General features: G+C 34.0%; 1 protein-coding gene across 1 annotated transcript; it reads right to left on the reverse strand.

Moving 5' to 3' along the window:
• Positions 1-483: 483 nt before the first annotated feature.
• Or8g20b (olfactory receptor family 8 subfamily G member 20B) lies at positions 484-1,443 on the reverse strand. The gene has a single exon (NM_001000517.1). The coding sequence runs from the start codon at positions 1,441-1,443 to the stop codon at positions 484-486; it is 960 nt and encodes a 319-aa protein (NP_001000517.1).
• Positions 1,444-13,594: the final 12,151 nt, after the last annotated feature.

The raw sequence follows: 13,594 nt of genomic DNA on the forward strand, positions 1-13,594 counted from the left end.
AGCATGAGGTGACCTCATTCCTAGTTTTTGAGCTATAGGCAATTAATAATTACTTAGAGTACATCAGTCTTCCTATTATTAGTCCTCTCTCTCTCTATGTCTCTGTCTCTCTGTTTGTCTCTGTCTCTAACTATCACCTATCTATCTACCTACAATATTAGGAAACAAATTAAAGGAAGGAGAGGAACATGTAAGTGTTAAAGAAAGAAGAGGAAAATGTTATAATTACAGCAATTGTGCATAAAATTCTCAAAATGAATTAAATAGAAAAATATCCATTTTATTATAATTAAAAATGAAGTTTATTATTTTAATGTAATCTTTATGAAATATGCAAAAAATATAGACAAGCATAAATTACTATGGGAATATGTATTAATGTTATCTTTACTATTTATTTATATTTTGATTGTATGAAACCCATGAGATGATACTAGCATAGAAACAAGCATTTGTGTATAATTTCACTCTAATAAATAATCCTCACATTACTTCGGCTTTTATGAAACTTTTCCTTTCAAATAGTTTCTTCAAGGCAATACTGACATCCTTATTCCTCAGGCTGTAGATCAAGGGATTCAGCATGGGTACAACAATTGTATAAAACACAGACGACACTTTCCCTTGGTCCATTGAACTCACTGATGAGGGCTGAAGGTACATGAATGCTAAAGATCCAAAGAAAATCGCAACAGCCACAATGTGGGAACTGCAAGTACTGAAGGCTTTGGACCTCCCCTTGGTGGAACGAATATGGAGGATGCTGACAATGATGAAGATATAGGAAGTAATAATGGTCAGCAATGGGACACAGATGTTCAGTGTACCAAAAAATAGAATCAACATTTCATTGATATAGGTATTAGAGCATGCAAGCTTCAAGAGGGGAAGAAGGTCACAGAAATAGTGGTTGATCACATCTAATTTGCAGAACTTAACCCTAATCATGAAGCCTGTGTGAACTGAGGCACATAACATACCAAAAATATACACACCCAGAATCAGGGAAGTGTAAATCTGATAGGACATGGTTACATTGTAAAGCAAGGGGTTACAGATGGCAACATAGCGGTCATATGCCATGGCAGCCAATGTGTAGCACTCTGCAACACCAAAAATGAGGAAGCAGTAGAGTTGAGTCATGCATCCAGGGTAGGAAATGACGTTCTTCTCTGTCACAAAGTTCACCAGCATTTTAGGGGTAACAACAGTGGACTGACAGAAGTCAATGAAAGACAGACTGCTTAGGAAATAATACATGGGTGTGTGCAGGTGGGAACTGCATGCAATCAATGTGATCATGGCCAGATTTCCCACCACAGTTATCACATAGACTCCTATGAAGAGGAGAAAGAGTGGCAGCTGGAGTTCTGGCTTCGCTGAGAGCCCAGCCAAGAAGTATTCACTTACTCTGCAATGATTTCCTGCTGTCAAGCTCTCCATTTAGATTCTGAAAGATTAAAATATTTGTAAGGCTTCTTTTCCATGATCCCTATGTCCCCACCTATGTTTTCTACTGTAGAATATCTTTGGTATGTAAATAAAATATATACTTTATTTATTATTATTGATTTTAAAATTATTATTAATTTTAAAATGTCCTTAAAACATCAACCATTTCATAAAAAATATTATCACTGAGTTCAAGGTTTGGAAAATTTTGTGAGATCAAACAATATTTCTATGTTGACCCTTAGAGTGATATCAGTATAGAAAATTGCCCGACTTTCATTATGAAGCATGCTTTCCCTAAAAGTAGTGAAATATTATCAAAAATCTAATATGTTTAAGAGATCCACAGAGGTCTTATTTCAGACATTTCAAATTTTCTCATTCTTAACATATATAAAATCTTGAAATTTTTAAATGAGAAAATTAATTATCATCTGGAACAAGCAGTGCATTTGGTACTCTCTACCTGGTGCTACTAGAAGCAGTTTGTAGTCTGGGGAGCAGATCTTGAGAGTAGAGCAGGTCAGTAATTGTTAGTGAAGCTAAAATGACAAAGGTCACGTATTCACTCCTGGTCACTTACCAATGGTATCCTTGGCTACTACGATGCATTCTTTGCTTACTTACTGTGTAATGAAATAAGTATTAGTGACATCTTATTACTCAGAAAATATGCAGTATGGGTTTTTATTTACTATTGACATTCTCTCAAATTAGAAAAAAAATCAACATTACAAATTAAAATGTTAGAACACTGACTCAGATCAATTCTTATATTGCCCATAAACATATGATGAATTAAGAAAAAGTACATAATCATAGGCGATAATAGTTTTGATGTGTTCTTGGATTCAATTTGTGAGTATTTTATTGAGGGTATTTTTTTGTATCAGTATTCATAAGAAAAATTAGCCTAAAATTCTCTTTCTTTATTGAGTCTTTGTGTGGTTTATGTGTCAGGGTGACTGTGGCCCCATAGAATGAGTTTGGAAATATTGCCTCTGTTTCTAATTTATGGAAGAGTTTGGGGATTATTGGCATTAGTCTGTAAGTCTGGTAGAATTTCATGCTAAAATGATTTGGCCCTGGAAAAATGTTTTTTGTTATTGGGAGATTTCAGTCACTGCTTCTATTTTCTTAAAGGTTTCAGGAATATCTAAATTGCTTGTCTGATGTTGATTTAATTTTAGTTAGTATCTATTAAGAAAATAATCCATCATTTGGGTTTTTCAATTATGTGGTATATAAGCATTTGAAGTAAGACCTAAGGATTCTATGGATTTCTTGGGTGTCTGTTGTTCTGTCCCAATAAAAAAATAAACATACAATTATTGCAATTATAATATATAATTAATTAAATTATAATTATACTCTTAAAATTGAGGGTTTAAGACTATAAGATATTAAGTTCTGGGAGAGATGTTCTTCTTGGAATGACCTAGCAGATGCAATCAGGATTCTAAATCTCAGTGACTGCCTCAATGGGTCATATAAGACTGATCCTGTAAATAATTCATAACAGATTTGGTGGTGAGTTGAGACCTGATACTTCCTCTCCCCACTGAGCTATGGTATACTAATAAATATTGGAATGAGGCAAACATTCTCTTCAGTTGGGTACTTATTAATAAGCTGATTTTCCAAGTTATATTAATACTTAAGTATAGTTCTAACCATATGGTCACGCATATGATCGAACTGAAATAAATATGTCAGAAGACAAAGGAAAAGGCATGATTTTTGGAAGGAGATTGGTAGGGAAGAGGAATATAATAGGGAATACTTGACAAAAGATCATAAGATGATGAGGGTGATAATTATCAGTGTGTGTGTGTGTGTATGTGTGTGTGTGTGTAAATGATTTGTTTTAAGTAGTGATTTGTCTTTACAGATTTTATATTAGTAAATATGAGTATTTTTGTCTGATTGTCTGCATGTCCAGTTCCAGAAGTTGTTCACTGTTATTAATTTATAATTTATATGTAAAATTTCACATAATATCCCATTAAATATTTTATAATATCTACTAAGTTCTTCATCATTTCATAGAAGTGGGTAACTTTAAAAATTTTGTGATTTTTCTAAGGTTTTTCTTTTCTTAAAATCTGTCAAGATTTGATCCTATTTATTGAGTCTACTCAGAAATTCTAAAGTGTTGCAATTCCGTAGTACTTTTGTAAATATATTTGGTAATATTTTTTAGTTTATGGTTTTAATTAATTATTTGAGAATTCGCTACGATGTGTTTTGATCAGAGTCACTGCCTCCCGGATACCCTCCCAGTTCCAGCTACAACTGTGTCCTCATTTCTTCACCCATCATGGCCAAGTTGTGCTGCCCATGAATAGATTAGATACAGTCTCCATCCACTGGAGTATGGTTGACTTTACAGGAGCAACATTCTTAAAGAAAATGGGTCTTCCAGCAACAATCAAATGCCAATCATTACTTTGGTTTTGGCGGATTTTCACGCCTACCTGTCATCTCCATGCAAGGATTTGATCTGAAATAAACTTGCACAGGAATTATGTACTTTGTCACAGTCACTGTGACATATTTTCTGCAGTCCCATTGGGTATGGAGGACATTTTTCCTTTTACTCATAAACCATCTTGAGTGAATAGGTTCTCTATTTGGAGTTGGTGCCAGTAAAGTCTCATCAACCTTTGTAAAAATCACAGGTTCTTCTCAATCCTGTTAGTTAACACTCCATAATTCAATGGTAAGACTTGCTGTTGGAGGCACCTTGTACTTGAGCCACAGAGAATGGAATAACAATATATCTTCCTTGAGTGGAAGCTTCATCACTAATGGCTAGCACTCAGAGGATCTATTATGAACATTACTGGAGGACAAACATGATCAGTGACCTTAAACAGCTGTAAACCCTGTGAATTATATTAACATCTTGTCTCACTGGTACAGTGGTAGCATGTGCATTATGGGATGCCCATCTTTCCAAAAGTTGAACTCTTTCCTGACATTATTATTAGACAAAGGACCTATTGCTTTCTAAACTATATAAAATATTATTTAAGTACCCACAACTGTTTCTGCTTTCCCAAAGGCCAAATCGGCACCAGAGATATCAGATAAGACTCCATGCTATGCCCTATACCAGTCAACTCCCCTTAAAGCACACCTAACAGCCATAAACTACATTCTGTTCTTTGGGTTCCATTTCTTGGCCCAGAACTTGCATAGAAAAACAGCAATTCTGTAGACACACATGGCAAAATTCACACCCCAAACCATAGGTATCACAGAGGCTACAAAACACCATAGAAATGCTTTATTGGAGGTGAAGACTATCTGGTTACTGGAATCTCAGCCACTAAGGTACAATCCCCAGAGCAAGAAGAATGAGAAGAAATATGAGCCAAAAGGAAAAGCACTCATTGAATAAAGAAAAACTAAGAAATCAGCATATAGATCTATAATAACCCCAATACCCATATGGCTAGAGGTAAGCATAAGAAGACAATCAACAATATACAGGGAAATATGACACAACCATAGATCACTACTATATCAATCCCTGGATATTCCAACACAGCTGAAGCACAAGAAAATTACCTTGAATGCAATCTTATGAAGATAATAGAGTTATTTAAAGAGAAAATGAATAAATCTCTGAAAAGACTACAGGAGAATGCTATCAAAGGGTAAAGAAAATGAATAACACCATTTGATACCTGAAAATGGAAATAGGAACAATTTTAAAATGGCAGACTGAAGGAATTCTGCAGATAAAAAACCTAGGTCAGTGAACAGGAGTTACAAATCAAAGCATCACCAACAAAACAGAAGAAATAGAAGATAGAATCTCAGGCATAGAAGATCCAATAAAAGAAATTGATAAATTGGTCAAAGAAAATTGTAAATCTAAGAAAATCCTGATGCAAACCACTCAGGAAATTTGGGACACAGGGAAAAGACCAAATATCAGAATACCACAATTAGAATATTCCCAGTGCAAAGGCCCAGGAAACATTTTCAACAAAATCCTAAAAGAAAATTTCCCTAACTTAAAGGAGAGACCTGTAAATGTACTAGAAACTTATAGAACACCAAATAGATTGGATCAGAAAAGAAATCTACCTATTATATAAAAATTAGATCGCTGAATGAATAGAACAAAGAAAGAATATTAAAAGACACAACGTGAAAACGCTAAAAAAACATATAAAGGAAGACCTACTAGAATTATGCTTGACATCTCAATAAAGACTCTAAAGCCAGAAGGCCCTGGCAGATGTTTTGCAGGCTCTAAGAGACAATAGGTGTAGGGGCTGGGGATTTAGCTCAGTGGTAGAGCGCTTGCCTAGGAAGCACAAGGCCCTGGGTTCGGTCCCCAGCTCCGAAAAAAAGACCAAAAAAAAAAAAAAAGAGACAATAGGTGTAAACCCAGACTACTATACCCAAAAAAACTTTGATTTACCTTAAATGGAGAAAAGATATTCTATGACGAAACCAAATTTTTTTTCTTTTTTTTTTTTTTTTTTTTTTGGAGCTGGGGACCGAACCCAGGGCCTTGCTAGGCAAGCGCTCTACCACTGAGCCAAATCCCCAACCCCGACAAAACCAAATTTAAATAACATCTATGCACAAATCCTATAGAGGATTCTGAAAAAAACCCTCCAACTGAAGGATATATATATATATATATATATATATATATATATATATATATAAGAAAACACAAGAAATAATTAATTTAACACCAAAAATATCTAGAGGGAACACACACACACACACACAACCACAACCACAACCAAAAACAAAATAATGGGAAATAACAATCATTGTTCATCAATGGACTCAATTTCCCATTTAATTTAGGACATATGCCAAAAGAGTGGATGTGAAAAGAGAACACACCATTCTGCTGCATGAAAGTAATACACCTTATTATCCAAGATAAACAAACAAAAGAGATTTTCTAAGTAAATAGACCCAAAGAATAATTTGGTGTAATAATTCTAATATCAAAAAAAAATACCCTTTTAAACAAAATTAATCAAAAGAGTTGTGGAAAGAAACTTCATACTCATCACAGGAAAAAATCCACCAAGATAACATCTCAACTCTTACCATTTATTCCCCAAATACAAGGCCATTCACATTTGTAAAAGGAAAAATTAACTAATGTTTAAATCAAATATTGAAGCCACTCAAATCCTGTATCCAGTTAAGACTTCCAATGGAGCAGCTGGTACATCAACTCAGCCACAGTCCCTGTGTTCTACAATTTTTCCTACTTACAAGATTTGCTGGGGTAAAAAATGGAGCAGAAATTGAGGCAGTGGACAACCAATGACTGCTCTAGTCTGAGACCCAAGCCATAAGAAGAAGCCTAGTATAACCTCTATCAGGAGGTCCCTTCATCCAGGAACTGATGCAAACAAATGCAGAGATCCACAGCCAAACATCAGGTGGTGTTTGAGGACTCTGGTGGAAGAAAGGAGGTAGATGGGTCAAGGAAACCACACTAACGCACTGACACACAGACACACACACACATACACACACACAAAACACACAGACACACAGACACACACACACAGATACACACACACAGATACAGAGAGAGAGAGAGAGAGAGAGAGAGAGAGAGAGAGAGAGAGAGAGAGAGAGATCAAAAACCAAAATGACCAAAACTAAACAAAAACCAAAACAAAACAAAAAACAAAACCCCTACAGAATCCATTAACTTGGCTCCATAAGGGCCCACAGAGTTTAAACCACCATTGGGGAGCATTCTTGGAACTGAACTAGGTCCTCTATATCTGGGATGGAGCTTGGTTTTTATGTAGTACTTCTAAGAGCAAGGACAGAGGCATTCTCTGGCTCTGTTACATGCTCTTGGAACTCTTTCCCCATACAGGGCTGCCTAGAATATTTTAAATAGAGTACCTACTACTACTGTAACTTGATATGCCAAGGCTGGTTGATTTCCATGAGAGGCTTCCATTTTCTGAAGTGAAAGAGAGGAGAATTGGTTCTGGGAGAGGGGAACAAGAAGAGAAGGGGTGAGAAGAAAGGAGGGGGGAACTGTACATGGATGTTAATTAATTGATAAATTAGAAACCATTTTAAGAAGAACAAAGATATTATTAAAGCATGTTGAAGATCATATTTTCCCAATATATACACTGTCTATTTATAATTGTAACTTCTTTAGTTATATTACTTAGATATATGATATAAACAATGACTTTGGTATGCTATTGAAATATCTAGTATGCAGAGCACAATATTGCCTGCACTAAGAAGTATGTTTATATTTTTCTTACTTTGATTTTTCAAACTTGAGTCACACCTTTACTCACTAAGCTATAGAAATCTTAACCCTATGCCAAATTTCATGAATATAAGACTCTTCATGTTAGACATCTGAAGTATCTAAAAAGAATAATAAAATATCATAGTAGTTGTCCCTTTGGGAGCCATTAGATGGACCGTTCTAATACCGTGCTTTATAGACAGTTCCTCTTCTCTTTCTCTTCTCTTTCTCTGTTCTTTCCCTAGATTTCCCTCTTTGTATTTCTCTTTTTCTCCCTCCCTTCCCCTACTCCCTCATCCTCTCTCCAAATATTGCTGAATTTCAAATATGACAATTATGTTAGGTCACTGCAAGCAGTATAAAATTAAATGACATCAACTCTGCTTTAAGTAATTTGTAACCTAATTCTGCCATACATTGTATATTAATTGGAACTAGGCCCTAAATATGTGACAAGATTTAGAGACACAATAAAATTGGGAAGCAGTGACTATAAAACTTGTAGCTATTACATTTTGATGGGATTTTGCTAAATACAGAACTGTACCAACATTCATAATAGTTCTGCATATTAATAAAACATTTGATTAACTTTTCAATATAAATTTTAGTGTCATGTACTATTTACAATTCAAAGATATGATGTTAATTATTTTTACATGCTTATCATTCATAAAAATGTTTTGCTCTCCAATTATTCCAACATCTATAGATTCAATATGATTATATGAAAATTCCTTTTGCTGTCAAATCACACAAAGGTCCCCAATGATTATGATATAAACTAAAATGAAAAACAAATATACTTAAGAATATTTTTTTCAAATTATGACTCTAACCAAGTCTACTTTAGTGGACTATGAATTAAGGACAGGTGTTTCAAATCATGTCCCTAACCAAAGCCAATTTTGTAGACTATAAATTCTATAAAATCAAAGAGAAGGTGTATTTTTGTAATGGAGATTATTTGCTTGAATTACAACCATAGTAGTAGGAATTACATATTCACAGTATTTTATACAGTCTAACACTATGAGGGTATTTTTTTTCTTTATGACTTAAAATTGACCAGGACATAATCTATTTCTGATAGTATGGAGTGCTTCTGTGGCCAGCATGCCTTCAAATTTATTACAACTTCATCTTTAGAAGATAAAAGTAATTAGAACCCATTAAATATTAAAATTAAAATAATACATTAAAAATTATAATTATTTGCTATGTACAGAGACAGTGGAAACAAATTAGGAAGGACAAATTTATAAAACCCTAAATTGATTTTTTAATTTCTATTCATGCACAACATATATAAAGTCCAATTCATATATAAAACAAAAGATATATTTTAATCAAAAGAAACAAAAAAGTTCATTGACTGAGAGAAAATTAAGGGAAATTCAGAACTTTAGATGAAAATACAAATCTTAAAATATAGTAAAATGTAATAATATATTATTACATGTTATCCTTATATTAATATACGATGATCTCTTAAAGATCTCTGTGTCCTCTCTGCTTCAGAGCTGTTGAACTGGAATATAAACAAGATGTCAAAATGACAACTTTTGGTTGAACCAATAGGCCTCTTAGTGATCACCATTTATCATTTCTGTCCCCCTTGCTAAGGCTTCCATTACTTTTGTGTTCCTTCAGTTACCTAGCACTGTTATAAGGCTATTATGCTACATTTCAGGCTAGGACTTTAGGTGGGGATATTCTTCCTATGCAGTAGACAACAGCAAGATGAAACAACGAAGTTGATAGATGGTTGCTTACATGTTTTATGACAGCTTCTGATGTTTAAAACCATAGAAGATATGCCCTTTAATAATCACAAGGAAATAGTATGTTATTTTAAAAGGGAACATATTACTTACTCTGACTTTAAAGTTCTAGGTCTGATGACAATTCACTTTCAGAGATCTAGAGAAAAGAGTCCTTCATTTCTTATGTAGAATGACAACTGTCCATCCACCTTGATCCTGCTAAATTCTTCCTGCATACATTCCCGTCCTACTTCTGTGACGGAAATATTTGGCTACTTATAGTTCCTAAACTTTTTGAAACTCTTTTTATTTTCTTCATTTAAAATGCGTTTCATTCTACTAGAAATAGTAACAATAAACATTTCCCTCTTATAATTTAAATACATATTTTCTTTTACATACCATCTCAAACTATAGTCTTTTAATGGACTCGCTCTTCTTACACTGTCTTCAGCATATTGTAATTTCTGAATCACACACTAACTTGGACTATAAACAATACTGCTAGCCAGATGACCAGTAGAACTTATTTGCCTGTCTCCTTGGTAACACACATATGACACATAACAGGTTTTTATGGTACTCTTAAAAATAATGGAATAATTAAGATTAGAGAATGGGAATATTCAGCTATTTCTGATTGATTTTTGACAGTAATTTCTCCAGATCTTATGGTACTAAATAACAAATGTAGGCATGAGAGACATTCACATGATTTTCCTGAAATGCTCAATATAAATTTTTATTTGCTGTTTCCATAGGGCACTAATCTTGAAATTGAGAGAAGAAATCACCCAGAATTTTATTAATACTGAGAAGACAAGGCTAAACCCTCCATGGCAACAGTACCTTTGAGCCTGGTCGCATCAGAATTCTTCTTCTAGGAATAACTTAGTTTGTGCTTCCGCACATTCAGTTTCACACCATAGTCATCTGAGAAGTTGTGAAGCTCTGTGGTGAGGTTTGTTTTTTTTTTTTTTATCTTCAGGTACCCTATACCAGGAAATAAAAAATCCCCAAGGACTTTAATTATTCAAGAAACATGCTCATGAGAGCATAAGCAATTATTAGTGCTAACTCCCCAATTGCCAAGTTATTCTAGAATGGATTCCTGCCATTTCTGAACTTTTTCATTGTAATAATCAATTCTGAGTATGTTGGTCACCAAAGATCTCTGATAAACTGCTTTCTCTGATCCAACAGATATAGTATTTTTGAGATTTTATGTATTTCTTAAGAGTCTCAAGAACACAAGAGACAGAACCCACACTTGGCTCCACACGTGTGAGAGGGAAAATGCCTTTTCTAGTGAATTATAGTTCAACATTGTTTAAATAAGTCTATTCATTGCTTGGCATATTGCATCAATATTATCAAAAGTTTCTCCAAGAATAAAATCTGTCTTGCTTTGGTGCCCACTTAAGAGTTCCAGAAGAAAAGTAGAATGGTATAGATGAAGGGGATGGGAACACCACTGATACTATAGAGGCATATGAGTGATTTCTTGACTGAATACTTAAAAATCAGAACAATCTAAGTATCAAAATAATAATAAGACTAAACTAAATGTCTTCTTTCCTGACTAATTTATTCATTTTCATAAATTTTCCCTTATTCTACAAGCAATAAATGTAGCAAATACTCAAATTAATGGAGCTCATATAAATTTATGACATTCAGTACTATATAACAGGATAATGTTATAAGGAAATTCAACATATTTTATTCTAATTTTTATAAAATATTAAAGGAAACTTACAGGCATAGACTTATCATTAAGGGTATAATTATACTTCTGTGCATATTGAATGAGAAAAGTAGGTGTATATGAGATATGAAAAACTGAAAATTTCATAAAAATTCTCAAAAGATTATATAAATTATGGTTGAAACAATTTACTGTTAGAAAGTGATATTTTATTGTATGTTTAGCAGCTATACTCAAGTGTTCTGCATATCCTGTAATTCAGAAGTGTTGGAGTCTGATTTTATATTTTATACACATGTAGATCACTAATACTTCATCAATGGCTCAGGAAACAAAGCAACAGACATTGCAGAATTACTTTAAGAATCAGAATACCAGAAAGTCTGGTGTGAAACAATCTTTCCTAGAAGCAGTAGTATACAAAAAATCAGACCAATGGCAGTATCAATACAAACGTTAATGCAAAATGGGAGAACTTGTATAGGTTCTCTCCACGAAAAATAATTATAGAAACTAATGACAATAGGAGAGGGTTAATTAGTAATTCTTAGGCTTGAACTTTTTAGCAGGTTGTTCAGTAAAAAGTGGTCTGCCCTGAAACTGTAAAGACAAATGACTATAGAAAATTTGTGACTGTTGGCAGGGGGAGAATTAGTCTCTCTAAGGCATGAACCTCCTAGATAGTAGTCCATCAAACAATGCTATGCCCTGAAGCTATATACACAGAAACAATAAAAAATAAAACCTCAATAGGTTATATTTAAACATTTGTGTGTGAACATAGCTATGATAACAATTAAAGAAAAACTGGTGGGATATTTATGTCATGCAAAATGTGTAGATTACTGGCAAATATTTGCACACAGTCACAGCTTCTGTACTAAAAAAACAATTAATGAACAATAGGAAATACTCGCTTCTAGGAATTGTTATTCCTTAACAAGCCATGTTATGATGAACAGGTTTTAGCACCCCAGAAACATCCCGGCCAAATACACTATATTTATTTTAGGACTGTGGGGCATTTAAAGCAACAAACTAGTTATTCCATTGTATGTTTTTTTTTACCATGTATAATCTTGGATTTCTATACTTCAATGAAATCATTTATTTTGAAATCATTTTATTTTTAAATGATGTTAACTTATTTTCACAAGAGTGTTCACCTTCCTCCCTCAGGACCCCAAAGTTTGTTTGTAGTCATACAACTCTCTTTTGTAGCCCTGTCTAAATTTCAATGAGTTTTACAAATGAAATTACGATTGGTGAATGGTGGAATATTTACTTCTGGAGACCTCTTGTTGATCTACATGCTTTTTCTCACAGCTAAAGGGAGATCAGGTGACTGTGCTAATCTACACAGTTACAAAATATAGACCTCCATTTAACTCTGATTTGTCTGCCTAAGTCAGAGAGAGCAACAATGAGATGGACAACAAACAGGAAATGTACTGAGTCTGGCTTACCTCACTTAGTATGATTCTTTCCAGATCCATTCATTTTCATGAAAATCCTATTATGTTATTTTTACAATTTAATAAAATACCACCGTCATTTTGACATCTATTTGTGATGGTGTGTATATGCTCAGTGCAGGGAGTGACACTATTAGAAGGTGTGGGCCTGGTTAGAAGGTAGGCATGGTACTGTAGTTATGGACTTAAAAACCCTCATACAATGTGCCTTGAAGCCAATATTCTGCTTGTAGCCTCCAGATGATGATACAGAACTCTCAAGATTCTCTTGCACCATGCCTGCCAGGATGCTGCCATGTTCCCACCTTGATAATAATGGACTAAATTTCTGAACTGGTAAGCCTCCCCAAATTAAATGTACCTCATTATGAGAGTTTGCTTGATCAGGTTGTCTGTTCACTGCAGTAAAACCCTAAGAAATTTTTCAACATTGGTGCTGCTGGGTCATATAAAAAGTATATTTCTTGATTTTTGAAAAAACTCCACATGTATTTGCACAATGGCTGAACAATCATATGTCCTACAAATGGTAAGACTTCCTCTTTGATAGAGCTTTGGAGGTATTTGTGTACTCTTTGCTAAGAGCTTTGTTTGTCTGTTTTATATACTTGTTTATCTTACTAGTATAAATGTGACCTAATATTGGCACAAGAAGACCAGAATAGTGTGTTGAATCCTTTGAATCTAGAGTTATGTACAGATGTTAGAATCATGAAGATACAAAATGGGAGATGTATCAAATGTTAGCTATAAAACAGAGAAAACATATCCTTAGTTAAATGAAATTGACTGATCACTATTATGTGACCAGAGGAATTTCTTTTCTGGTCCAATCTATTCAGAGCTATGTAGGCTTCTTGGATATTCATGGGCATCGCTTTCTTTAGGTTAGGGAAGTATTTTTTTA

Source organism: Rattus norvegicus, chromosome 8 (genome assembly GCF_021556685.1).
Source record: "Rattus norvegicus strain SHRSP/BbbUtx chromosome 8, alternate assembly SHRSP_T2T, whole genome shotgun sequence".
Classification (NCBI taxonomy): Eukaryota; Metazoa; Chordata; class Mammalia; order Rodentia; family Muridae; genus Rattus; species Rattus norvegicus.

What these genes read in the sequence shown, in the direction of transcription:
- Or8g20b (NM_001000517.1), bottom strand. Translation starts at nt 1,443, where the DNA reads ATGGAGAGCTTGACAGCAGGAAATCATTGCAGAGTAAGTGAATACTTC.